Raw genomic sequence first — 27049 nt, 5'->3', positions numbered from 1 at the left:
TTATCTATCTAGATGTTCTATCCATTGGTGAGAGCAGTGTACTGAAGTCTCCAACTATTATTGTAGAGATAACTACTTCTCTCTTCAGTGTTGACAGTGTTTGCCTCATGTATTTTGGGGCACTCTGACTCGGTGCATAAATATTTATGATTGTTATGTTTTCTTGATGAATTGTCTCTTTTATTAATATATAGTGTCCTTCTTTGTCTCTGTTAATTGTTTTACATTTGAAGTCTAATTTGTCTGATGGCTACTCCTGCTTTATTCTGGTTGTTGTTTGTGTGATATATCTTTTTCCAGCCTTTCACTTTCAGCCTATTTTTTTCCTTGTGTCTAAAGTGAGTTTCTTGTAGATAGCATATAGATTTGTCTTGTTTTTAATCCATTCTGCCAGTCTGTGTATTTTTATTGGGGAGTTTAATCCATTAACATTTAGTGTTACTTCTGTAAGGGCAGTACTTTCTTCTACCATTTCATCTTCTAGACTCCACATGTCATATCTTATTTTTTTTCTGTCTCCTTCCATCTCTCCTGATAGTCTTAATCTCTGCATTCTTCTCTAATCCTCTCTCTCTCATCCTCTCCCATCAGCCTGCAGCACTCCCCCCAGTATTTCCTGAAGCGCGGGCCTCCTATTCACAAACTCTCTGTGTCTGTCCGTATGAAAACATTTCAGTCTCTCCCATCATTTTTGAAAGACAGCCTACCTGGGATAGAACCCTTGGTTGGCAGTCCCTCTCCCTCAGCATCCCAAATATATCATACCACTGCCTTCTTGCTTCCATGGTCTCCGGGGAGAAATCTGTATACAGCCCCATCAAGCTTCCCTTATATGCGATGGACCACCCTTCTCCCATGGCCTTCAGAATTCTCCCCCTGTCCTCGATATTGGACAGTCTGATCAGTAAGCATCTTGGAGTAAGTCTATTGGGATCTATTCCATTTGGGGGACCTGTAATCTCATGTCCTTCACAGGAGCTGGGAAACTCTCAGTGATCATTTCTTCCATTATTCCTTCTACTCCTCCTCCCCTCCCCTCCCCTTCTGGGACACCCACAACATGCATATTTGTGAAGCCATGTTGTCACCGAGCTCCCCAAGACCCCACCCAAACCCCTCCATCCTCTTCCCCTTCTGTTCCTTTGTGTGCAGGATTTCAGATATTCTGTCCTCTAGCCCACCCATCCTTTCTTCTGCCACCTCAGATACAGTGCTGCAAGTCTCCGTTGTGTTCCTCATTTCTTCCACTGTGCCGCCATTCCCACAAGCTCCGCCATTTGTTTCTTCATGCTTTCATGTTCCTCCCTATGTTTGCCCAGTGTCCTCTCCACATCCCCCTTCCCTTTTGCCACATATTCACTCAGTTCATTGACATGATTCCTGAATTGATCCAGGAAACCTGTTTAACATCTTCAACTCATTGCCTCAACTCCTGTATCTCAGTTGAAGTATTAGTTTGCTCCTTTGGCTGGTCTATATTTTCTTGTTTCCTAATATAACTCATTATCTTTAGTGGTCTGGCATCTGATTTTCTTGATTAATTTATTCTGGAGTTCATTTTCACTCTTTTATTGAGGGTTTTCTTGTTGGTTGGCTTTATTCTCTGTTCTTTGGTGTTCAGTTCAACTTATTCTAGACCTCTACTGTAGTTTCTGTGTAGTTGATCAGAATTTTTTGCCTCTTGTTTTCCTGGTTCTTGCTCTGCCTCTATGTAACCTTTTTGTGAGAGCGTCACCCCAGATATGATAGACCCCAATCAGATTTTCCCAGTCCAGACAGGCCCAGGTCTCAGAAGGAGGTTATGGAGTTTCCCTGAGGATAAGAACCTGCAGGTTGTCAGACTCTCCTAAGACTCTAGACTCTGTGCTCCTCCTATATTGCCCAGCAGGTGGCACCCGTCAGCCCACAGCTCCCCACCAGTGCAGAGATGCCGCAGGTGCCTTCAATTCTCTGTAGACTTTGTCCCTGCTGGGGGCATGTCTGACTCAAGCTGGTTTCTCTTTTCTAGCCCCTGGACACTGAGTTCCCTGAAGGAGGGTCACCACAGGAGCCTGGCCCTGCCACCCCCCTCCTCCGCCTTTCAGGGGACACCCCCTCCCCCAACAGACTCATTGCCTGGTCTCTCAGAGCCATACCAGCTCTGCTCCTGCCTGGGTTCAGTGGCCAATTGCAAATATTTGAGGCTTTCTGTAATGAGCCACCCAGAATAGTTATTTCAAAAAAACAACAAACAAACAAAAAGAATCCCTTTTGAAGGCCTTTCCTCAGCCCCCAAGTTTTGTCAGTCCGAGTATGGACTATTTAAAGATAAGCCCTTTAGGCTATTATCTCTTTCACCTGAATAGTTACTCTGAGACAACTTTAAATCCGCCCTTGCAGGGGGGCAGGGCTGAAGCAGGAGCTCTGATGGGCTACTGAAATGCAAAAAGATAAAGAGTTGGAGAGCAAGAAGAGAAGAGAAAAAACACACCCCAAAATCTGTGCTTTTTAGAGCCAGACCTCAGCTTCCCGGGTTTGTACCCATTTCCACACGCCCCTTCTTGTTGGAGACCAACCCCTTCTCCAGCACTTCAAACACCTCCAACTCCAGGAGTCTCTGCTCTTTTTGCTGGTTTTGTTAGTCCCACGTCCTCTCCACTGGGCTGAATGTTCCCGGATTCTTTTGTGCCTGCTCTTAGCTCATGTGTGCTTGGAGCTCCCACCCAGCAGTCTGAGTCCCTCAATCAACTCTGCATTTGGGGAACCTCTTCCCTTTCCCTTGGGGAACCAGCTCCAATACAGTCTGCCATGTCCTGAGGGTAGGGGAGCTAGGCCCCTGGCCCGGAAAACCTACAGGTTTCGCTGTGATCTCAGCCATTCCACCTGTTCCAGACTGCGGCACAATGTGTGACTCATCACAGACCTGTCTGAAATGGCTATTTCACACAGTTCTTGGCTATTTTTAAGCCACCCCAGAGGAGCAACCAGACTCCACACGTCACCACTCCACCACTCTGCCCTGCCTCCCACTGAACTAATGATTTTTAATACCTATAGATAGCTAGATACAGAAATAGATGTAGATGTGGGTATGTATGTGTAAGCGTATATTTCTTAGTTCTCTCAGGATTTAGAAGCATTGACACACCAGAAGCAGTAAACACTTGGAGCATCTATATATTGGTCAAATACCAGTCTCTAATAAAAGGAACAAGGGCTTATTGGAGAAATGACAGATTCCAGGGCTGGGACAGGAAAAATACAAGATGAGCCTGAAAAATGTTTTTGTGACAGAAAGTTAGGAAGTACTCAAAGAATGATGGAAGGTATGTCAGAAAGACACAGAAGCCAGCTTTTAAGGCCTCCTATTGGCTAAATCTGGAACAAGTTGAGCACTAAAATAAAAAATGATATTAATGGATTGTTCAATAAAATAGAAATCCATGAATCCATACTGATCTAAATAAATAAGTAAATGAGAGAGAAGGGAAAGCTCTTGTATACATTAGAATGCTAATTAATAAATTCAGGAGGAATGATGGAATTAGGAAATCATCATTTGGGAACTATCATAATAATAATTGACTCAGGCAAGTATTATCAGTAGATTTTAAACTAATGGGTAAAAATTTGATAAAAAATAGGATATTTATATGGTCACAGAGTATCTCCCTACAAAATAATTTATAAAAGGAAAAAATAGGAAGTTTAATTGGGGGAGATCTGATAGATACCACCTTAAACAAATGATCAAAGTTAATTACACAAGTAATAGGACATAGAGATATCATATGCCTTCTGATATAATGCACTGAGAAGAATACAAAATAACTTCTGTGGTGTTTCTGCCATAACCAAAATCTAATTAATATAATCTAATACTAACTTAAATTGAGAGACGTTCTACAAAATAATTGGCCTGTACTTTTTAAGAATGTCAAATCATGAAAGACTGAGGAACAATTGTTCCATATTGTAAGAGACATGACAATTAAATACATGGATCCTGGATTGATCATGGAGTAGAAATTTTTTCTTTTTCTATGAAGGGATATTATTGGAACAATTGATGCAATTTGAATGTGCTCTATTGGTAGTATTGTATCAGTGTTTTTGTCCTGATTTGATTACTCTCTAGTTGTATAGGATTGTACTTGTTTTGGGGAAATAACTTCTGAAGTATTTAGGAGTAGTGTGACATCACGTCTACAATTTACTGTCAGTTGGTGCAGAAAAAACATATATTTGGAGAGAATGATAAAAACAAATGTGCCAAATGTTTACTGTTAAGGAATCTGGCTGATGGGTATTAAGGGATTTTTTTGCACTATTCTTACAATTTTTCTTTAAGTTTAAAATTATTTCAAAATAAAACATTGTTTTGATTTGCTAAAGCTGATGAAAGGCAATATACCAGAAATGGATTTTTTTTCAACAGTGGGGATTTTTTAGCTTACAGGTTTACAATTTTAATGCTGTGAAAATGTCTCAGTTAAGGCATCAACAGATACCTTTTCTCAGACCAGTTACTGGTGAGCTTGGGCTCCTGTGTCAGATAGCGAGGCACATGGCGATATCTGCTGGTCCTTCTCTCTAGGTTTCGTTACTTTGGCTTCTGGCTTCTCTGTCTATGGTTTTTTCTGTGAGCTTCTCTTAATTTCCTCTCTATGTGTTTTATCCTCTTATAAAGGACTCCAGAAAGAGGATTAAGACCCACCCTGAGAAACTCCTCAACTGAAATAACGTAATCACAAGCTCCCACCCACAATAGGTCTACATCCACAGGAATGGATTAAAAGTACATGATCCTTTCTGGGGTACATACAGCCCCCAAAGTACCATAAACATCCAGAAAAATAAGATGAGGGCATTACAACTAATTTTGTATCAGTGAATTTGAAAATTTAGATAAAATATGTGCATTCTTAGGAAAACACAACCTAATTGAAAGTGATACAAGAAGAAATTGAAAATCTACAATCTTGTAACTACTAAAGATACGGAGTTTTAATTAAAAAAAAAATACACCCCTCTCAATTTAATTCCCAGCTTTGGTGGTTTTACCAGTGAATTCTTCTAAAAATTTAAGCTAAAAATAATGCCAGTGCTCCAATATCCGTCATGAATACACATACAAAAATCTTCAACAAAATACTAGCAAACTAAATCCAGTAGCGTATAAAAAGAATTATGTACAATGACTGAAGGGCATTTTTTCCCAGTACTGCAAGGGTAGTTCAACATGTGAAAACCAGTCAAAGTAATACATCATATTAATAGAATGAAGGGGAGAAAACACATGGTCATTTCAATAGATGCAGAGAAATCATTTGACAAAGTCTGATACCCTGTCATAATGAAAACACCAGTATACTTAGAATAGAAGGGAACTTCTTCAACTTGGTAAAGGGCATCTATGAAAAATCCACAGCTAACATCATTGTTGATGAAAGACTGAAAGATTTCCTCCTAAGATCAGGAACAAGACAATGCTGTCTAATCCCTCCACTTCTATTCAGCCTTATACTGGAGGTTTTTGCTAGGGTAATGAGGCAAAAGGGAGAAATAGAAGGTGTCTGGGTGAAAAGGAAGCAGTAAAACTACCTCTATTTACAGATGGCATGATTCTGTATACAGAAAACACTTAAAGAATCCACACCAAAAAATTTATTAATGCTAATAAACAAATTCAGCACAGTTGCAGGAACAAGATCAACACACACAAATAAGTATTATATCTATCCAGTAGCAATGAACAATCCAAAAATGAAATTAAGAAAATAATTTCATTACAGTAACATTGAAGAGTATAATATATTTAAGAGTAAGTTAAACCAAAGAAGTGTAGGACTTTACACTGAAAACTATAAAATAGCATTGAAAGAAATTAAAGATGACCTAAATAAATGGAAAGACACCCTGTGTTCATGAATTGGAAGATTAAATATTGTTAAGAAGGCAATGCTACCCAAAGGGATCTACAGATTCACTGTCGTCTCCATCAACATTCCAATGACCTTCTTTGTGGAAATGGCAAAACCTATTTTGAAATTCATATGGAAATTCAGGGTACCCCTAATAGTGAAAACAATCTTGAAAAAGAAGCATAAAATTGGAGGTCTCACACTTCTTGATTTCAAAACTTACTACAAAGTTCCAGTAATCAAAGCAGTTGATTCTGGCATAGGGACAGATATTTAGATCAATGGAACAGAATTTAGAGTCCAGAAGTAAACCTATATAACTATGGTCAATTGATCTTTGACATGGGTGCCAAGACTGTTCAGTGGGAAAGAATAATTATTTAAAAAATTGGTGCTGGGACAATTGGATTCCCATGTGCAAGAGAATGAATATGTACTCCTACCTTACACAGTATACAAAAATCTACTCAAAATGGATCAAAGGCATAAAAGTGAGAGCTGTAAAATTCTTAGAAGAAAACATGGGGGTGTATCTTTGTGACATTGAACTAGATAACAGTTTCTTAGATGTGATGCCAGAAGCACAGCAACCAAAGAAAAATTAGGGAAACTGGACTTCATCAAAATTAAAAACTTGCATGTCAATAGACATTGTCAAGTAAAAAGACAACCCATAGAAAAAAAGAAAATATTCGCAAACTATATATTGATAAAGATTTAGTATCTAGAAGATATAAAGAACTCTTTACAACAAAAAGGCAAATTTTTAAAATGGGCAAACGATTGAATATGTATTCTACAAAGAAATATGCAAGTGGCCAAGTGAAAAGATTATTAGTAATCAAGTAAATGCAAATGAAAACCATAATGAAATACCATTTCACACCCACTAGGGATTCTAGATTAAAAATGTTAGATGGGGATGTGGAGAATCAGAACCCTCATACATTGCTGGTGGGAAAGTAAAATGGTACAGCTACTGTGGAAAACAAGTTGATAGTTGTTCCTCAAAATGCTAAACTTAGAGTTACCATATGATCCAGCATTTCTATTCCTAGGAATATACCAAAGAGAATTGAAAACATATGTTCACAGAAAAACTTGTACATGGATGTTCATAGCAGTATTATTCATAACACTGGAAAAGTGGAAACAGACCCCACCCTAGTCGGGATGGTGGAGCGAGATGCTTTAGGGCTCAGTTCCCCCCAGAGAAGGTTTGAATAACCGAGATCTGGCAGAAACACCTTTTTTTAAGCTCCAGAAAACAGGGAGTTGCAGTTAACAGGGGAAGCGCTGAACCACATAATCATCTCAATGGATACAGAAAAGGCATTTGATAAAATTGAGCATCCTTTCTTGAAAAAACATTCAGATAAATAGGAATAGAAAGGAACTTCTTCAACATGTTTAAAGGCATGTATGAAAAATCCACAACTAACATTCTAATTAATGATAAAGAGTAAAAGTTTTGCCCCTAAGATCAGGATGCCTGCTATCACCATTACTATTCAGCATTGTACTGGAAGTGCTAGCCAGAGCAGTTAGGGAAGAAAAAGAAATAAAATGTATACAAATTGGAAAGGAAGAAATAAAACTATCTTTATTAGCAGATGACATAATACTGTATATAGAAAACCCAGAAGAATCTACAGAAAGCTGCCAGAGCTAATAAACAAACTCAGCAAAGTGGTGGGGTACAACATTCCTATGCAAAAAGTGGACACAATCCAAATGTACATTAGCTGTTGTATGGATAAAATGTGGTATATTTATGCAATTATTCAGCCATAAAAATGAAGTATTGATACATGTTAAAACATGAGTAAACCTCAGATATTGTTCTAAATGAAAGAAGCCAGATACAGAGACTACATATTGTATAATTTCTTTTAAGTGAAATATCCAACACAGGCAAATCCATACAGACAGAAAGTAGATTAGTGATTGTCAAGGACTTAGGGTGTGTGTGTGTGTATGACTGCTCGTGAGTTCAGGGTTTCTTTTCGGGGTTATGAAAATATTCTGTAATTAGTGACAATGGTTTCAGAACTGTAAATATTCTTAAAATGACAGAATTATATACTGTTCCAGGTTGAATTGTTTCTTCCAAAAAAGATATGTTGAAGTTCTAAATGCTTATTACCTGTGAATGTGCCTTATTTTGAAAAAAGGTCTTAGCAGATATAATCAAGTTAAGATAAGGTCATACTGAATTAGAGTGGGCCCTTACCCAATATGACTAGTGTCATTATAAGAAGAGGAAAAGAGATACAGATACACAGACACAGAGGGGAGAAAGTCATGTGTAGGCAGGCACACCTAGGGAGAAGTTGGCAATGTGAAGATGGAGGCAGAGTTTGGAGTTAGGTTGCCACACCAAGGAATATTGGCAACCATCAGAAGCTAGGAAAAGGCAAAAGATTCTTCCATAGAACCTTGAGAGCATGCATAGTCCTGCTGACACCTTCATTTTAGACTTCTAGCCTCTAGAACTGTGAGAAAATAAAATTCTTTTGGTTTATGCCACCTAGTTTATATAGTACCTTGTTACAGCAGCCCTAAGGAAACTGATATTATATATACTTTAAATTGGTGAATCTTATGCAATTTGAATTAGATTTCGATTAAAAAAAATACAATTGACCAAAAAAATTGTCAGTATTACATAAAATGTTCTGGAGTATAGAAAAAAGAGAGGACCTTTACAACTCATTTTATAAGCCAGCAGAGGCTTGATAACTAAAATGTTTAAGAGAAAGGAAAATTAAAGACCACTTAGGAGTATAGATATTGAAATGTTAATATATTGAATCAGATGATTCAAAAATCGGTTAATGTATCACAATCAAATTATGTTTGTTCCAGCAGTGCAAGGTTGGTTTAACATTTGAATCACAAATTAATGTTATTTGCCAAATTAGATGAATAAAGATAAAAGATTGTATGACTGTCTCAATAGATCCAGAAAAAATATGTACTAAAATTCAATACACATTCATGATACAACTTGAGCAAATTGGGAATAAAAGGGAACTTCCTTACTAGTATAAGAAAATTTTCAGAAACCTTATGGAAAACATACTTAATGCTGAAATATTGAGAACTCTCCTTCTGAAATTGTGAAACTGTCAAAAAACTTGCTGTTGTTACTCCTATGCAACTTTGTACTTAAGGTTCTGTGCAACACGGAAGGACAAGAATAAGACATAAAAGGTGTGAAGATTGGAGAGAAATAAATGTCATTTACAAATGACACACATGTAGTATGTATAGAAAATCCATAAGTATCTATAGAGAAATTATTAGAAATAGTTTAAAAGTTGCTGGATACAAGTTCAAAATAATAAAAATCACTATTATCATAAAATGAAAAAGAAAATGAAATTTTAAAACATCTACCATTTATTTTGTGTTAAATCTAATAAACAATATGCTAGACCTCTGCACAGAAAGATATAAAACATAAGATCTTGAACAAGGTGACTATATGGAGGTGTTTATCTCGTAATGGACTAAAAAATTTAATATTATAAAGATGTTAGTGTTCTTCCAGTTGATCTATAGAGTTAATGCAATTGAAATTAAAATTCAACTTTTTTCTGGGGAAATTGCCAATCTGATTCTAAAATTCATATGGAAATGCAAAAGGCCAAGATTAGCCTAGACAACCTTAAAGTCTAGATTAGCCTAGACAACCTTAAAGATACTGTGGGAGCATTTAATTTAGTACAGTGGATTTTAAGACTTATTCTAACATCTGTAACAATGTAAGATAGTGTTTTGGGACAAGAATAGATAAACTGACCAATAACAGAGGAGAGAGGCTAGAAACAGAGCCACGCTTATGAATATTTGATTTATGACAAAGATGATACTGCAGAATAGTGGGGAAAGATTAAACTCTTCAGTTGTGTTTGGATATCCACACAAGGAAAAAACTTGACATCTATTTTATACCATACCTAAAATCAATGCCATATAGATTGTAGTTCTAAATGAAAAAGGTATAATGATAAAGCTCCAGAAGATGACACTGAAGAATATCTTCCTGACCTTGGAGTAGGGAAAGTATTTTTTGTTTTGTTTTGTTTTGTTTTTGAGAAAAGACACAAATAGCACCAACCAACCTTAAGGTAAAAGAGTCATAAATTAGATGACGTTAAAATTAGGAACTTCTGTTCATCAAAAGTTCAAAGCTTTGAAATCTCTTGCATTAAGAAAGTGAAAAGTTATGTAGAGAATAGAAAACATGTACATCACATATAATCAACAAAGGCTGATATCCAAAAGATAAAATGAACTCCTGTTAAACATTAATAAGCAAAGGACAGTTGACTCTCTAGAAAAATGGGTGAGAGTCTTGAACAGGAACGTCACAAAAAGATATCAAATGGCTAATAACATTATGAAGTGGTGCTAAAAATTGTTAGTCATCAGAGAAATACAAATTAAAACCATAATGAAATATCATTACACATGCACATACCAGTATGGCTCACTGTTAAAAACAAACCCCCAAAATGGACAATGACAAGTGCAGGTGAGGGTGTGGATCAAGGAGTACTCATGTACAATACTGGTGGGAGTGGCAACCACTTTGGAAAACAGTTTGGCATTATGTACTAAAGTGGAATGATATGCTTATCCTATGACTCAGCAATTCCACTCGGGTTTCTACTCAGAAGAAATGCATGCATATGTGCAGAAGACAGGTATATGAATATTTATTTATAACAGCATAATATAAAATATCCCAAATTGAAAATCACCCAAATGCCCATCAGCAGTAGATTGGATACATAACTATTGATATATCCAGGCAATGGAATATGATTCAGCAATGACAATAAATGAATTGTAGGTTTACTCTTCAATATGGATGAACCTAGTAAAAGGAGCCATAAAATAATACATTCTGTATGAGTTCGTTTATATAAAGTTCAAAAATGGGCAAAATTAAACAATTAGGAATCAGGGTAGTAGTGATCTTGGAGGGTGAATAGGGTAGTGACCAGGTGTGGGCACCAGGGGAGCTTTTCCAGGTTAACATTGTTGTAATTGTTGTGGTGGTTACATAGGTCCTTGCTTTGTGATAATTCATCACATTTATATTTTGTGCACTTTTCTGTATATTCAACTTCAAAATAAAAGAGGTTCAAAGAATGGCCATTTGGGGAAGTCTTGAGAAGGAATAGCAATATCATCTCTTGGTCTTTAGATTCTCAACTCTAGTAATTTCTTACTATCTTACTAAGCAGTGAGAATTTAAAAACAAGCAAACGAACAAATCCAGATCACTAAGTTATGCAGCTTTCTCACTGAGGAGTATAATGTAAAAATTATTAATTCCCAAGTCATTCACTCTGATGGTTTTTTCTTGGAGCTTTTTAGTCTCAGATGGAATTTATTGCTTTTTGTTTGTTTTAAATTAGGAGGTGCTAATGATGCTGGATAACTATGTGAGAGATTTCAAAGCATTGATTGACTGGATTCAACTTCAGGAAAAACTAGAGAAGACGGATGCTCAAAGCAGGTAATAAACTGGTCTTTTTTTTTATAGCAGTCTGCTACTTTCAGTTGCAATTATTGACCTCAAATTGACTTGAAACTTTTAAAAATGTAAAAGTTAGGTGCTTTATTTCTCATTCAGATTATGCCATATATTTATTAGCTACCTACCAGTGCAAGACACTTTATCCATTTGAGGTGCGACAGAGTAGAACTTACAAGTGTAAAAAACTATTATAGATGTTCAGAGATGGGCAGGTTCGTATACCCATTGGGGAAGAGATCAGAAAAGGGTTCATGGAGGATGTAGAATTAGAGTTTAAATGATGGGACAGATTTTACAAGAGGTTGGCATTATGGATGAAGGGATTAACATTAAACAAACTTATGGAAGTGCAAGGCATGTGTAAAGTGATATGTAATATAGGGAAAGGTATAATGCTTCTTATTGATGTAGTAGACAGTGAGGAAAATTGACAAATTTTTTAATGCATCTTTTTATTGTAAACTTTAACATGTATACACAGCAGTGATAGCTTTCAAAGTACGATTTAACAAGTAGTTAGAAAGCAAATTTTAAAGACTATCATGGGTCACAGTCCACAACTTCAGCTGTTTCCATTATTGTAAAATATAACACGCATACAGAAAGGTGTTAACTTTTGATGTATAGCACAACTAGCAGTTATATAGGTAATTTCAAAAATGTTATGGGTATAGTTCCACAGTTTCATTTCTTTCCTTATTATGCATCATATAGGGTATATACAGAAAGTTGAAGACTTTCAAAGCACAATTCAATGAATAGCTATAGAGCAAATTTCAGAAGATGTTATAGGTTACAGTGCTACCATGTCATTCACTTCCAGCTATCCCAACACCCCAGTATCCAAAAGTAAATATGTATGTGTGTGTGTGTGTGTATATATATATTTATATTTATATAAAGTTTCAGTATTCGTAGACCTTTGTTAAATCTTATCTTGTTTGTTGCTACTGTTTCCTCTCACTTAATCTCTTTCTCCATCTTTAGGTTGTCTAGACAATGAGCACCCTAACTTGTTCATATTGAAAGGGGTTGTCGACAGTGTGGGGAAGGGGGCTTCATTTTGATTGTTGTTCTTAAAGAGGCTATTGCCTCTGGGTTTTAGGACTTGTCTGGCATAGGAACACCCTGGTGGATTTAAGTTTCTGAGAGATAAAACTTAGCGAGTGAATATTTTATAGAATCTCAGGTAGGGTCCTAGATTTTTGGGGACTACTTTTGATAAGCATATGGCATACTGTGGCCATTTGGGATGTCTAGCTGGAGTTTGCGTAAGAGAAACCTTCAGGATAGCCTCTTGACTCCAATATTTGGGATCTCTCAGCCGCTGTGAACTCAGCTTGTTACCTTTCTATTTCTTCCCCCTTTTGGTCAAGTAGGCATTTTCAATCCCTCGCTTCCAGGGCCCAGCTCATTCCTGGGCATCATGTCCCACATCACCAGGGAGAGTCATTCCCCTGGGAGTCATGTCCTTCATTGGGGTGGGGGGGAGGTTAATGAATTTATTTGCCAAGTTGGGCTGAGAGAGAGAAAGGCCACATCTGAGCAACAAAAAGGTTCCCTGGAGGTGCCTCTTAGGCATCATAGGAGGGCACAGTCCCCCATTTATAACTCTAAGTTTCACAAGAGCAAGCCTCAAGTCAAGGGCTTGATTTATTCAATAGTGGGTTCCTAATTTCACTTAATATATATTATATCCCAAGCTAAATGGTCAGTTTCTTGCATTATCTTTACTTAGCTGTACAATCCTCATTACTCTCAACTTTAAACAATTATCATAGCATAATATATCCCAGAGCTCTTATGAGCTGCTAATTATTCAACTCTAGTATTAGTGTAATGTTCGTAAGATATTTCTATTAAACATAGTCTTTAATGGGTAGTTTTTCCACATACCACTCTGTTGTTTACCCTCTGCAAGTGTCATACCTTCTAAGTATATCATACTAACACTTATTTAGGTTTGTGGTGCTACTCTGTAGGTTACATGCCTTTAAACAACTGTGTACGAACATGCTCGCCTTCAATGAGTCACTGATACTTATAATCCCATTAATGAACCATAGTCACATCTGACCATTCCCATACCATTAAGGTCACCCTCATTCTCATATCTGTACATGTTAGATTATCATTCCCTCTTCACTAGCTTCTGTCTATCTCTAGGTCCCCTATAGTCTGCATTATGAGACACCTTGTTCCAGTTTGCTAATGCTGCCATTAGGCAAACTACCAGAAATGGATTGGCTTTTATAAAAGGGGTTTATTTGGTTAGAAAGTTACAGTCTGAAGGCCATGAAAATGTCCAAATGAAGGCATCAACACAAGTATACCTTCACCAAAGGACAATGGCATCTGGCAAACCTCTGTTAGCTGGGAAGGCATGTGGCTGACGTCTGCTGATCCCAGGTTGTGTTCCAGCTCTACTCTTAGCTCCTGTGCATTCTTCAAAGTGTCTCTCTTGGCTGCAGCACTTCCTTCTATCTGTGAACACTTTTATAGGACTCTAGTGACTCAATTAAGACCCATCCTGAATGGGTGGGGTAACACCTCCATAGAAATTATCCAATCAAAGGTCTCGCCCACAGTTGATTGAGTCACATCTCCATCCAGACACTCAATCAAAGGATTCCAACCTAATCAACACTAATATGTTTGCCCCCACAAGATTGCTTCAAAGAACATGGTGTTTTGGGGGACATAATACATTCAAACTGGCAAACGCCTATTTTACATTGTTCGTGGCATTCACATTAGTGGTAACATTCAATATCTCTCCTTTTGTGTCTGGCTTATTTCACTCAACATTATGTTTTCAGGGTTCATCCATGTTGTCATATGTTTCATGACCTTGTTCCTGCTTACTGCTGTGTAGTATTCCATTGTGTGTAGGTACCACATTTTGTTTATCCATTCATCTGTTGACGGATTATTATTTTGATTATTTCCATCCTTGGAAATTGTGAACAATGCCACTATGAACATTGGTGTGCAAATATCTGTTTGTGTCACTGCTTTCAGATCTTCTGGGTATATATGGAGAAGTGAAATTGCTGGACCGTAAGGTAACTTGATATTTAGTTTTCTGAGGAACCACCAAACTGTCTTCCAGAGTGTCTATACCATTATACAGTCCCACCAGCAGTGAATAAGAGTTCCAATTTCTCCAAATCCTCTCCAGTATTTGTAGTTTCTTGTTTGTTTAATGTCAGCCATTCTTATTATGAGATGATATCTCATTGTGGTCTTGATGTACATCACCCTAGTAGCTAGTGAAGATGAACATTTTTTCATGTGTTTTTTAGCCATTTGTATTTCCTTGTCAGAGAAATGTCTTCCCCTATCTTTTGCCCATTTTATAATTGGGCTATTTGTACTATTGTCATTGAGTTGTAGGATTTCTTTATATATATAAGATGTCAGTCTCTTATCACATACATGGTATGCAATTATTTTCTCCCATTGCATTGGCTGCTGCTTCACCTTTTTGACAAATTCCTTTGAGGCAGGGAAGCTTTTGATTTTGAGGAGTTCCCTTTTATCTATTTTTTTCTTTCATTGCTTGTGCTTTGGGTGAAAGGTCTAAGAAGCTACCTCCTATTGCTAGCCCTTGGAGATGTTTCTCTACATTGTCTTCTAGGAGTTTTATAGTACTGTTTCTTATATTGAGGTCTTTGATCCACTTTGAGTTAATTTTTGTGTGAGGTGTGAGGTAGGGGTCTTCTTTCATTCTTTTGGATATGGGTATCCAGTTCTCCCAGCCCCATTTATTGAAGAGTCTGTTCTGTCCCAGTTCAGTGGCTTTGGGGGCCTTACCAAAAATCAGTCAGCCTTAGATCTGGGGGTATATTTCTGAATTCTCAATTTGATTCCATTGATCAATATGTCTATCTTTGTGCCAATACCACGCTGTTTTGACTACTGTGGCTTCAAAGTCAGGAAGTATGAGTCCTCCCACTTCGTTTTTCTTTTTTAGAATGTTTTTAGCAATTCAGGGCCCCTTTCCCCTCCAAATAAATTGGATAACTGGCTTTTCCAAGTCTGCAAAGTAGGTTGTTGGAATTTGGATTGGAATTGCATTGAATCTCTAGATCAGTTTCGGTAGGATTGACATCTTAACAACGTTTAGCCATCCTGTCTATGAACATGGAATATCTTTCCATCTCTTTAGGTCCCTTTTTATTCTTTTAGTGAAGTTATGTAATTTTCTGTGTAGAGGTCTTTTATGTCCTTGGTTAAATTTATTCCTAGGTACTTGATTTTTTTAGTTGCTATTGTGAATGAAATCTTTTTTTTGAATGTCTCTTCCGTTCGGTCATTTCTAGTGTATAGAAACGTTTCTGACTTATGTGGATTAATCTTGTATCCCACCACGTTGCTGAAAGTATTAGCTCAAGTAGCTGTGTTGTCGATTCTCAGGGTTTTCCAAATATAAGATCATATCATCTGCACATAATAGCAGTTTTACTTCTTCCTTTCCAGTGTATTTCTTTGTCTTGCCTTTTATTTCCTTGTTTTGCTGGATTGTTCTGGCTAGAACTTCTAGCACAATATTGAATAATAGTGATGACAGCAGGCTTCCTTGTCTCGTTCTTGATCTTCGAGGGAAGGCTTTCAGTCTCTCTCCATTGAGTTCTGTGCTGGCTCTGGGTTTTTCATATATGCTCTTTATCATATTGAGGCAGTTTCCTGCAATTCCTACCTTTTGAAGTGCTTTTATCAAAAAAGGATGCTGGGTTTTGTTGAATGCTTTTGCAGCCTCTTTTGAGATGATCATTTGATTTTTCCCTTTTCATTTGTTAATGTGTTGTATTTATTGTATTGATTGATTTTCTTATGTTGAACCACTGTTACATGCCTAGGATGAACCCCTCTTGGTCATGGTGTGTGATCTTTCTAATGGGTCTGTGCTGGTTTGGATGTATTATGTCCCCCAAAATGCCATGTTCTTTAGTGCAGTCTTGTGGGGGCAGATGTATTAGTGTTGATTAGTTTGGAATCTTTGGATTAGGTTGTTTCCATGGAGAGGTGAACCACTCAACTATGGGTAACTTTCGTTAGATTATTTCCATGGAGGTGTGGCCCCACCCCTTCAGTGTGGGTCTTGATTTAATCACTGGAGCCCTATTTAAGAGCTCAGATATAAGGAGCTCGCTGCTGCAGCCAAGAGAGACATTTTGGAGATGGCCATTAAAAGCAGACTTTTGCTGACACTTTGCTCTGGAGAAGCTAAGAGAGAACAAAATGCTCTAAGAGCAACATTTTAAAGAACACACAGGAGCTGGGAGAGGAGCTGGAACACAACCTGGAATCAAAAGATGCCAGCCACATGCCTTCCAGCTAACAGAGGTTTTCTGGATGCCATTGGCCCTCCTCTGGTGAAGGTATACTCATGTTGATGCCTTAATTTGGACATTTTCATGGCTTTCAGACTGTAAATTTGTAACCAAATAAACCCCCTTTTAAAAGCCAATCTGTTTCTGGTATTTTGCATAGCAGCAGCATTAGCAAACTGGAATGGTGTATTTCTAAGTATTTTGTTGAGAATTGTTCATCTATACTCATTAGGAAGAATGGCCTGTAGTTTTTCTTTCTTATAGCATCTTTATCTGGTTTTGGTATTAGAGTGGTGTTGGCTTCATAAAGTGTGTTAGGTACTGTTCCAGTATGCTAATCCTGCTGTTTTGCAAAACACCAGAAATGGATTGGCTTTTATAAAGGGGGTTTATTTGGTTACAAAGTTAAAGTCTTAAGGCCATTAAGTGTCCAAGGTAAGGCATCCACAGTCAGGTACCTTTACTGGAGAAAGGCTATTGGTATCCGGAAAACCTGTGTTAGCTGGGAAGATCGGTGGCTGGTGTCTGCTTGCTCCTAGGTTGCATTTCATCTCCTCTCTCAGCTCCTATGCATTCTTCAAAGTGTCTCTCATGGCTGCAGCTCCTCTTCAAAACGTTACTCTCAGTTGCTCTTGGGTCCTTCTGTCTGTGAGCTTTTTTATATGACTCCAGTGATCCAGTTAACATCTACCCTGAATGAGTGGGGTAACACCTTCATAGAAATTATCCAATCAAACATTTCACTCATAGTTGATTGAGTCACATCTCCATGGAAACATTCCAGTCTAATCAACATTAAATACATCTGCCCCCACAAAATTGCATCAAAGAACATAGTGTTTTGGGGGACATAATACATACAAACCATCAAAGGTCCTATTCTATTTTCTCCAATTTTTTGAAAGAGTTTGGGTAGGAATGGTGTCAGTTCTTTTTGGAAAGTTTGATAGAATTCCCCTGTGAAGTCATCTGGCACTGGGCTTTTATTTTTATGGTGTTTTTTGATGACTGATTGGATTCTCTCTTTACTTGTGATTGGTTTGTTGAGGTCTTCTGTTTCTTTTCTGGTCAGTTTAGGTTGTTCATGTGTTTCTAGGAAATTATCCATTTCCTCTAAATTGTCTAGTTTTTTGGCATATTGTTGTTCATAGCCTCTTAATGACTTTTTTAATTTCTTCAAGATCTGTAGTAATGTCCTCCCCTCTCATTTATTATTTGGTTTATTTGGGTCTTCTCTCTTTTTGACTTTGTCTGTCTAGGTAAGGGTTTGGCAATCTTGTTGATCTTCTCAAATAATCAACTTTTAGTTTTACTTATTCTCTTTTGTTTTGTTGTGTGCTCCATATCATTTATTTCTGCTTTAGTCCTTGTTATTTCTTTTCCTCTACTTGCTTTAGGTTTAGTTTGCTGTTCATTTTCTAGCTTCTTCAGTTGTTCACTTAGTTCTTTGATTTTAGCTCTTTCTTCCTTTTTAATGTATGTGTTCAGAGCTATAAATTTCCTCCTCAGTACCGCCTTCACTGTGTCCCATAAGTTTTGGTATGTTGTGTTCTCCTTTTCATTTGTCTCTAGATAAGTAGCAATTTGTTTCAGTTTCTTCTTTGACCGGCTGATTGTTTGGGTGTGTTGTTTAACCTCTGATATTTGTGAATGTTCTAGATCTTTGATGGTTATTGACTTCTAATTGCATTCCACTGTGGTCATAGAATGTGCTTTGAATGATTTCAGTCTTTTTAAATTTATTGAGGCTTGTTTTATGCCCCAGCATATGATCTATTCTGGAGAAACCTTAAGCACTAGAGAAGAATCTATATCCTGGTAATTTGGGATGTAATGCTCTGTATATGTCTGTTAAGTCTAATTCATTTAGGTTTGGGTTCTCAATTTCCTTATTGCTCCTTTGTCTGGTTGCTCTCTCTATATGAGGGAGTGGTGTATTGAAGTCTCCCACGATTACTGTGGAAACATCGCTTCTTTCAGTTTTTCCAGTGTTTGGCTCATGTACTTTGGAGTGCCTTGATTGGGTACATAAACAGTTATGATGGTTATTTCTTCGAGGTGAATTGTCCCTTTTATTACCATAATAGTGTCCTTCTTTGTGACTTATGACATCCTTGCATTTAAAGTATTTTATCTGATACTAGTATTGGTTCCCCTGCTTTCTTTTTGGCTGTAGCTTGCATGGAACATTTTTTTCCCATCTTTTCACTTTCAGTCTCTTTGTGTTGCTGAGTCTAAGATGAGTCTATTGTAAACAGCATATTCACAGTTCATATTTTTAAATCCGTTCTGCAAATCTGTATCTTTTTAATTGGGGAGTTTAATCCATTCACATTCAATGTTATTATTGTGAAGGCAGTTCTTGAATCAGCCATCTTATCCTTTGGTTTTTATTTGTCAGACCTCTTTTTCCCCTCTCTCTATTTCCCTTAAGTTACCCTTACTAATACTTTTCAGTTCTGTGCCCTTCTCCAGGCCTCTCTCTACTGTCTTTTTTTCTTGATCCTTAGAGCTCCCTCTAGTAGTTCTTGTAGAGCAGGTTTCTTGTTAACAAATTCTCTCAGCATTTGTTTGTATGTGAATATTTTAAGCTCTCCCTCAATTTTGAAAGAGAGCTCTGCTGGGTAAAGAATGTGTGGCTGTCAGTTTTTCTCTTTCAGAATTTTAGTATGTCTTACCACTGCCCTCTCACTTCCATGGTGCTGGCTGAGTAGTCAGTACTTAGTCTTGTTGTTTCCTTTGTAAGTGGCAAATCGTTTCTTCCTTGCTGCTTTCAGAACTTTCTCCTTCTCTTCAGCATTTGACAATCTGATCAGAATATGTCTCAGAGTGGGTTTATTTGAATTTATTCTATTTGGAGTTTGTTGAGCATATTTGATTTGCATTTTTATGTCATTTAGAAGGGTTGGGAAGTTTTCCCCAACAGTGTCTTTGTTTACTCTCCCCAGCCCTTTACTCTTCTCTTCACCTTCTGGAACACCAGTCATTCTTATATTTGTGCACTTCATGTTTCCATCATTTATCTGAGATCCATTTCAAATTTTTCAACTTTTTTCAACATTCTTTTCTCTTCTGCTTTCACTTTCTGTCACCCTATCCTTGAATTTGCTAATTTGTTCCTGTACCTCTTCAAATCTGGTGTTATGTCTCAAGAATCTTTCTAATTTGATCAACAGTATCTTTTGTTTCCATAAGATCCACTATTTTTTAAATTTACTCTTGCAAATTCTTTATACTCTTCTAGGGTCTTCTTCATGTCCTTTATATCCTGAGCCATGATATTGATGTTTTTGCGTACTTCTTTGATTAATTGCTCCAAGTTCTGTGTCTCCTCTGGCTTTTTAATTTGGACATTTGGTTTATCCATATCTTCTGGTTTCTTCCTATGTTTTATAATTTTCTGTTGTTTTTGGCCTCTTGGCATTTGCTTATCTTGATTGGGTTCTTTTAGGATATGCATGATTACCTGAATATTTTTCTGTAATTTGGCTGAGCTACAGCTTGGTGGTGTTTGCTTTCCCTGACCTATCAGCAGATGGTGCTCTTGAGCCACCTCTTACTTCAAGGTAGTTCTCGCCCAGCTTCATCTGTGCAGTGAGTGGGTGTCCAGACTGTGTGGAAATCCAATCAGTGCACCAATTTTCTGTTTGGCAGGGAGTCTGCTCCAGGACACAGTGGTCCCAGCTGTTCCTGGGGCTGCGGGTGGAGTACTCTGGGGCTGCAGAGCTGTGTGTCTCACTTTTCAGCTCTAATGCCCCTCAGTGCCTGTCTGCTATGTGTCCATGAGTCCCTGGGAATGGGAAGGCCTCCTGGCACTTCCTTGTGGCGCCCCTGCCTCTAGGCTGTGCACACCGCTGGCTTCCATTTAGGAAGAGTGGATGCCATCAGAAGCCCACTGAATCCTGAATTCCCTTGAGGAAGCTATCAGCCATGGTGCTGTGAGCGGTCATTTCCACAACCAACTGCAAAGATGGCTGCATCGGGCCTGGAAAGCCACCCCCTTCTGCGCTCATCTGCCTGCTCCAACTGCCAGTCCCTGATACAGGGCTCTTGGTCACAGGTCTGTGAAAGGTTATCACCCGATCCAAGTGCTTAGGATGGTATCTGGGAAGTGAAAGGCTGCTCTCCTTCAGCTACTTCCCCCTTTGCTCGTCCACCGGCTCCAGCCACCCGTTCCCTGATGGCATTCTGGGCCAAACACTCAATGGTTTTAAACACAGTCTCTCAGCTTCTCCAAGTACACACTCACTATGGGTGTAGAAGTCCCTGCCCAGCCTGTGGAACCCTGGAACTGCTGTTCTGGAATGCTTTCTGTCCTTTATCTAGTGTTTTTTCACAGAGGAGAATTTTTCTCTGTCTCTCATAGTCTGCCATCTTCCCAGAAGACAACAGTTTTCAATTAGGAGAGTGATGACATTTTAAAGTTCCTTTTGAAAACTTCATTTGGAATCAGCATGCAATTTCTGAGTGGTGTATGCTATGCTGTAGAATGAAGAAAATAGCTCTTGCCCTCATGCAGTGCAGAGTGCATTTCTTGTAGGAAAGAGTGATATTAAATATTTATAAATTTAGTAAATAATTATAATTGTGCCACATGTTACCGAGAACAAATAGTATACCTTGGGAGCATAAGATAAGGAGACTTAACCAGTTTGTTGAGACAAGGCAGTCTTCCCTGAGGAGTCGATATTTAAGTTGACACAGAAGTGGCAAATAGGAGTTAGGTGGACAGAGAGAGGAAATGAGTAATTCCAGGTAGAGATAATGATATGCGCAGAGTTTTGGAGATGGAAGAGAGCATAGTGCAGTCAGGGAGTTTAGAGTTTAGCAGAACTGGAGGGAACAAGGGGAAGAGTAGCATAAGATGAGCTTGGAGAGGTAGGCTGTGACCAGATTATGTAGGGCTCTGTAGACATGATAAAGATTTTCGGCTTTATTTTGAGCAAATAAAGGATTTTAAGTAAGGAAGGGGTATATCACATTTATATTTAAAAAAAATCATTCTGGCTACAGATTGGAAATGTAGCAGTCTAGTTTAGAGTTGATGACTACTCAGACTAGGGTAGGGGCAATAGAGAAAGAGAGTTAAGAGATATTCCAGAGACATTATTCACCCGGTGTTAGTATTATTTTGGATATGTGCAAAAGCAAAGGCATAGTTTATTATTTAATTTAGATTTATAAGTGAAATTTGAGCCCTTATGTACTGGGCCTTGGCACATATGGAGCCGTAAGGATGCCTTTTGCCCAGAGAAAATAGGCCTAGGCTGCCTCTTTCCCTGTATTTACCTTGACTCTATCTCAGTGAGTGGAATCATGTGATAAGAGAAGGCATCTTTTGGCTCTTGAAACCAAGAGGGTGAAGGAATCCCAAGAGACAAATGAAAGAAGGTGGATCCATAGGAAACCAAACCGAGGGAAACATGACAGTGAACATTTGACTGTAGTTATTAGCCAGAGCTAGGTGACTTTGTGCTAAGTTATTTTACTCTTAATCCATGATTGAATTTGGGGGGTGCATTTCTTCACCAGGTTTAACCAAGTTAGAGATCATCCTGCTGATTTGGGACTGATGGTTATATTGCCTTGTAAAGATAAGCAGAGCTAAGAATGTTGAAAGAAATGAATAGATGTGCAGAGAAAGGAGAGATGAGAGAAACCATGTGGTCTTTGAAAGATTAATAATGTTTATTTAAAGTCTGTCTGTACCAGGTCTAATCCTGCTGAGCGGTGATTCTAGTTTCTTTTGTTTTGTTTTTTTAAATCCTTTGATGTCCTTGACCTTATGTACTTTATATATCCTTATAGTAAATCTTTTTTTTATCTTTTCCTTTTCCTTTTTTATTTAGCTTGATTGGGTTTCTGTTTCTTATATTCAAAAAGGTCTGTAATGTAGCTGCCAATGCATAAAAAAGGTAACTTGATTTTTTTTTTCCTTGCTTGAGAAACTTAAATCACCTGCTGGTGGCTGCCTTAATAACTCTATTGAGAGGGATTCTGAGGCCAAGTCCAGGCTTTACAGAGTGATTTCCATCCCTGTCCTGCCACCTTGGTTCAGTAATATACCTGAGACATCTCTTTTGACCTTAACCAACATCAGCATTTCTCCCCTTTGCCTCCGGAGCAGAACCCAGATATGAAAAGCAACCTTAAATTTCCTATAGTTTGCAATATCCATATTACATTCCTTAAATTATGCATCAAAATTTAGTTCATCTGGACTGGAGATTTAAATGTAATAATTGAAACTGTCAGTGTTTAGAGAAGAAAATATAGGTAAATACATATTTGTATTGTGTAAGGACATTGTAAGGCAAAGGCAAAATGTACAAAGTGAGATATTGATAGGCTTGATTTACTAGGAAGAAAATAAACTTTTCTACAAAAAAAAAAATGATTAAAAGACAAGGTAATGGTTGCATCATCTATACCAAAGGAGTCATAGCTGTTAACAGTAGCTATAATAATATTTATAGTAGTAGTAATAAAAATTTCAAATCAACTAGAAAATTATGCAAATCCCATCAGAAAAAATGGGCAAAAGATACCAACTTGCAAATCTCAAGAGAAGAAATTCAAATGACTGGCAAAGAAGTCCAGCCTCACTAATAATGCTAATGAACATACCTACATTAAAAACAAAGAGCAATGGAATACTGGTGGGGGTATAATTTTTGCAACTTTTCTGCAAAGCCTCTTGGTGCTAGAGAGAAGCTCTCTCCTAGCGAGCAAATATAGCTCACCTGATCTCCAACTGGGGTTTTAATTAGCTAGTGTAAACTGCTTACTATGAGCTACGACTCCCCAACAAGCAGACAGAGGCTTTGGGTGACTACTGACCTTAGAGAGCTGGAGGGTCATCGCGGACTAGCCCTGAAGGGGACTTTCTGTTCCTGTTTTGGCTCAGTGGAGAAAGCCTCAGCCATTTTCAGTTCCTAGTGCTCTGACCCAGACAAGGGTAGAGAGAGCACAGACAGAGAGAGACCATTGAAATGCTAATGACCTCTCCCTAGGGGTCTATCTTCTCTAAGAGGAAAGGGGTGGGGCCCAGCTCTACTACCTGCCTTCCGTTCAGAACCAGACCCCAGAGCCTGGGGGAAAACAGCCATGGACCACACCTCCTTACACCAGTCTGGAATTACAGGCCGACAGGTGCCACCTGCTGGGCAGAAAAGCACAGTGACCTGAGGCATCAGAGGGTGTACCAATTTTCTAAGACACACCCTCAGGGAAACCAGATACTGAATATTTCTTCCTTCCGGGACCTGAGCCCATTCTGGTCTGGGAAAACCTGTTGGGGTAACCAAGGAAACCATGCCTAGACAACAGAAAACTGCAGCCTACACTTAGAAAAATGTATGGCCCAGTCAAAGGAACAAACTCACATTTCAACTGAGATACAGGAATTGAAACAACTAATAATAAGTCAATTCAAAAAGTTTAGGGAGGATATGGTGAAAGAGATGAACCATATAATGAAAACACTGGGCGTACATAAGGTAGAAATTGAAAGTTCGAAAAACCAACTGACAGAATCTATGGAAATGAAAGGCACAACACAAGAGATGAAAGACACAATAGAAACATATAACAGCAGATCTCAAGAGGCAGAAGAAAACACTCAGGAGCTGGATAACGAGGCGCCTGAAAGCCTACACACAAAAGAACAGATAGAGAAAAGAATGGAAAAATATGAGCAATGTCTCCAGGAACTTAAGGACAAAACAAAGAGCAAGAATGTACGTATCGGTGTGGTCCCAAAAGGAGAAGAGAAGGGAAAGGGGGCAGAAGCAATAATAGAGGAAATAATAAATGAAAATTTCCAATCTCTTATGAAAGACATAAAATTACGGATCCAAGAAGCACAGCGTACCCCAAACAGAATAGATCTGAATAGGCCTACACCAAGACACTTAATATTCAGATTATCAAATGTCAAAGATAAAGATAGAGTCCTGAAAGCAGCAAGAGAAAAGCGATCCATCACATACAAGGGAAGCTTGATAAGACTATGTGCAGATTTCTCAATAGAAACCATGGAGGCAAGAAGGAAGTGCGGTGATATATTCAAGATACTGAAAGAGAAAAATCACCAATCAAGAATCCTGTATCTGGCAAAACTATCCTTCAAATATGAGGGAGAGCTTAAAATATTCTCTGACAAACAGACAACAACAGAGTTTGTGAACAAGATACCTGCTCTACAGGAAACACTAAAGGAAGCAGTGCAGACAGAAAGGAAAGGACAGGAGTGAGAGGTTTGGAAAACAATTTTGAGAGATAGTAGCACAGCAATGTAAGTACACTGAACAAAGATGACTGCGAGTATGGTTGAAAGAGAAAGGCTGGGACCATGTGGGACACCAGAACAAAAGACGAACAGTAAAGACTGGGACTGTGTACCTCAGGGAAACCTAGGGTGCTCACCGATTGTAATAAAAGGTACAAATATGTTTTTACATGAGGTAGAACAAATGAATGTCAACATTGCAAAGTGTTAAAAATAGGTTGGGATTGAGTGGAAAATACAATCAATGCAAACTAGAGACTATAATTAACAGAAACATTGTGTTACTCTTCCTTTAATATAACAAAGGCAATTTACCAAAACTAAATGCATGTAGGGGGTTGGGGAATTGGGGAAGGGTATGGGACTCCTGGCATTGGTGATGTTGTCTAACTCTTCATTCTACTTTAGGTTAATGCTATCTTTCCTTTTGTTGCTTTCTAGCTATCCAGTTTTTTTTTTTTTTTTCCTCTTTCTCTTTTCTTTTTCTTTTGCCTCTCTGCCTTCTTTGACTCTTCCTCTGTCTTTGTGGAAGAAATGGAGATGTCCTTATATAGATACTGGAAATGGTGCTGAATACATAAATATGTGACTATACAGGGAACCAATGATTGTTTACTTGGGTTGGAATATATGGTATTTGAACTAAACCATCTTAAAAGAAATGGGTTGATGAAGAAACCTTGAGGGCAGTATTTTGAGTGAAATAAAACAGACACATAAAGGCAATTGCATGGTCTCACTGATATGAACTAATTAAAATATGTAAACTCATATACATGAAATATAAGTTACCAGAATACAGAATGAGGTTAAGAATGGGGGGCCATTACTTATTATGAGCAGAATGTTCAACTAGGGTGAACTTAAATGTTTAGAAATGGACAGGGGTGATGGTAGCATGTTGTGAGAATAACTAACAGTGCTGAAAGTTGTGTGAAGGTGGTGGAAAGGGTAAGCTCAGAGTCATGCATGTCACCAGAAGGAAAGTTGGAGGTTAAAAGATGGGAATGTATAAAACAATGAATCTTGTGATGGACAATGTCTGTGATTAACTATACAAATATTAGAAATCTTTCTTATGAACTAGAACAAATGTATGACACTATAATTAGAAGTTAATAATACAGAGACATATAGGGAAAAAATATATACCTATTGCAAACTATATATTACAGTTAATAGTATTTTAACATTCTACAACAGTGACAAATGTACTATACCAAAACTATGAATCAATAATGGAGGGAGGTGTGGTTAGGGCTATGCGAGGATCTGAGTTTCCCTTTTTTTGGTCTTTATTTCTTTTCTGGAGTAATGAAAATGTTCTAAAAATTGAAAAAAGAATTGTGTTGATGGATGCACAGCTGTATGATGGTACCATGGGCAATTGATTGTACTCTGGATCTTTGGATAGTTGTATGGTATGTGAACAACCTCAATAAAAAAAAATATATGTGTGTGTGTGTATAAAAGTTATCTTCTGGGCTTTCATTTATCAAAGACAACAGAGGGAAAAGAATTCTGGGCTAGAGGTAAAAGAGGGATCATGAGTTTTTAGTTGATTTTGAGATATCCAAGTGGCTATCTTCTCTTGAGTAGAAGAGTGTGAGCTGGCAAAGTAGATTGAGAAGATGTGGCTAGAGGTTTACAATGGTGAAAACTTTTTTTTGAGAATTTTGCATTTGTTATAAGTAATATAATTAATAATAGTGTTCATTTATTGTACGCTTCATGTGCTGGATGGTATTCTTAGTAGCTTATGTGCATTCTCAATCACCATAACAACCCTAGGAAATAATTACTCTTTTTTTTAAAATGCAAGTTTATTGTGATATATTCACATACCATACAGTTATCCAAAGTGTACAGTCAGTTGTTCACAGTATCATCATATAGTTGTACATTCATCACCAAATCAATTTTTTGAACATTTTTATTACTCCAAGAGATAAAAATGAAAATA

The 27049-nt window shown here is 37.8% G+C and overlaps 1 protein-coding gene across 4 annotated transcripts in view; it reads left to right on the top strand.

Annotated features, from left to right (window-relative positions):
- Positions 1–27049, top strand: part of SCAPER (S-phase cyclin A associated protein in the ER) — a 600702-nt gene that overhangs the window by 127511 nt on the left and 446142 nt on the right. For all 4 annotated transcript variants that reach the window (XM_037833320.1, XM_037833321.1, XM_037833318.1 and 1 more), the window contains exon 6: positions 11339–11439. In XM_037833320.1, coding sequence (XP_037689248.1) covers positions 11339–11439 — 101 coding nt within the window. The remainder of the gene's footprint in view (positions 1–11338; positions 11440–27049) is intronic.

Source organism: Choloepus didactylus, chromosome 4, assembly GCF_015220235.1.
Source record: "Choloepus didactylus isolate mChoDid1 chromosome 4, mChoDid1.pri, whole genome shotgun sequence".
NCBI lineage: Eukaryota > Metazoa > Chordata > Mammalia > Pilosa > Megalonychidae > Choloepus > Choloepus didactylus.
The sequence above is the reverse complement of the archived record's forward strand: the minus strand, read 5'-3'. Positions and strand labels throughout refer to the sequence as shown.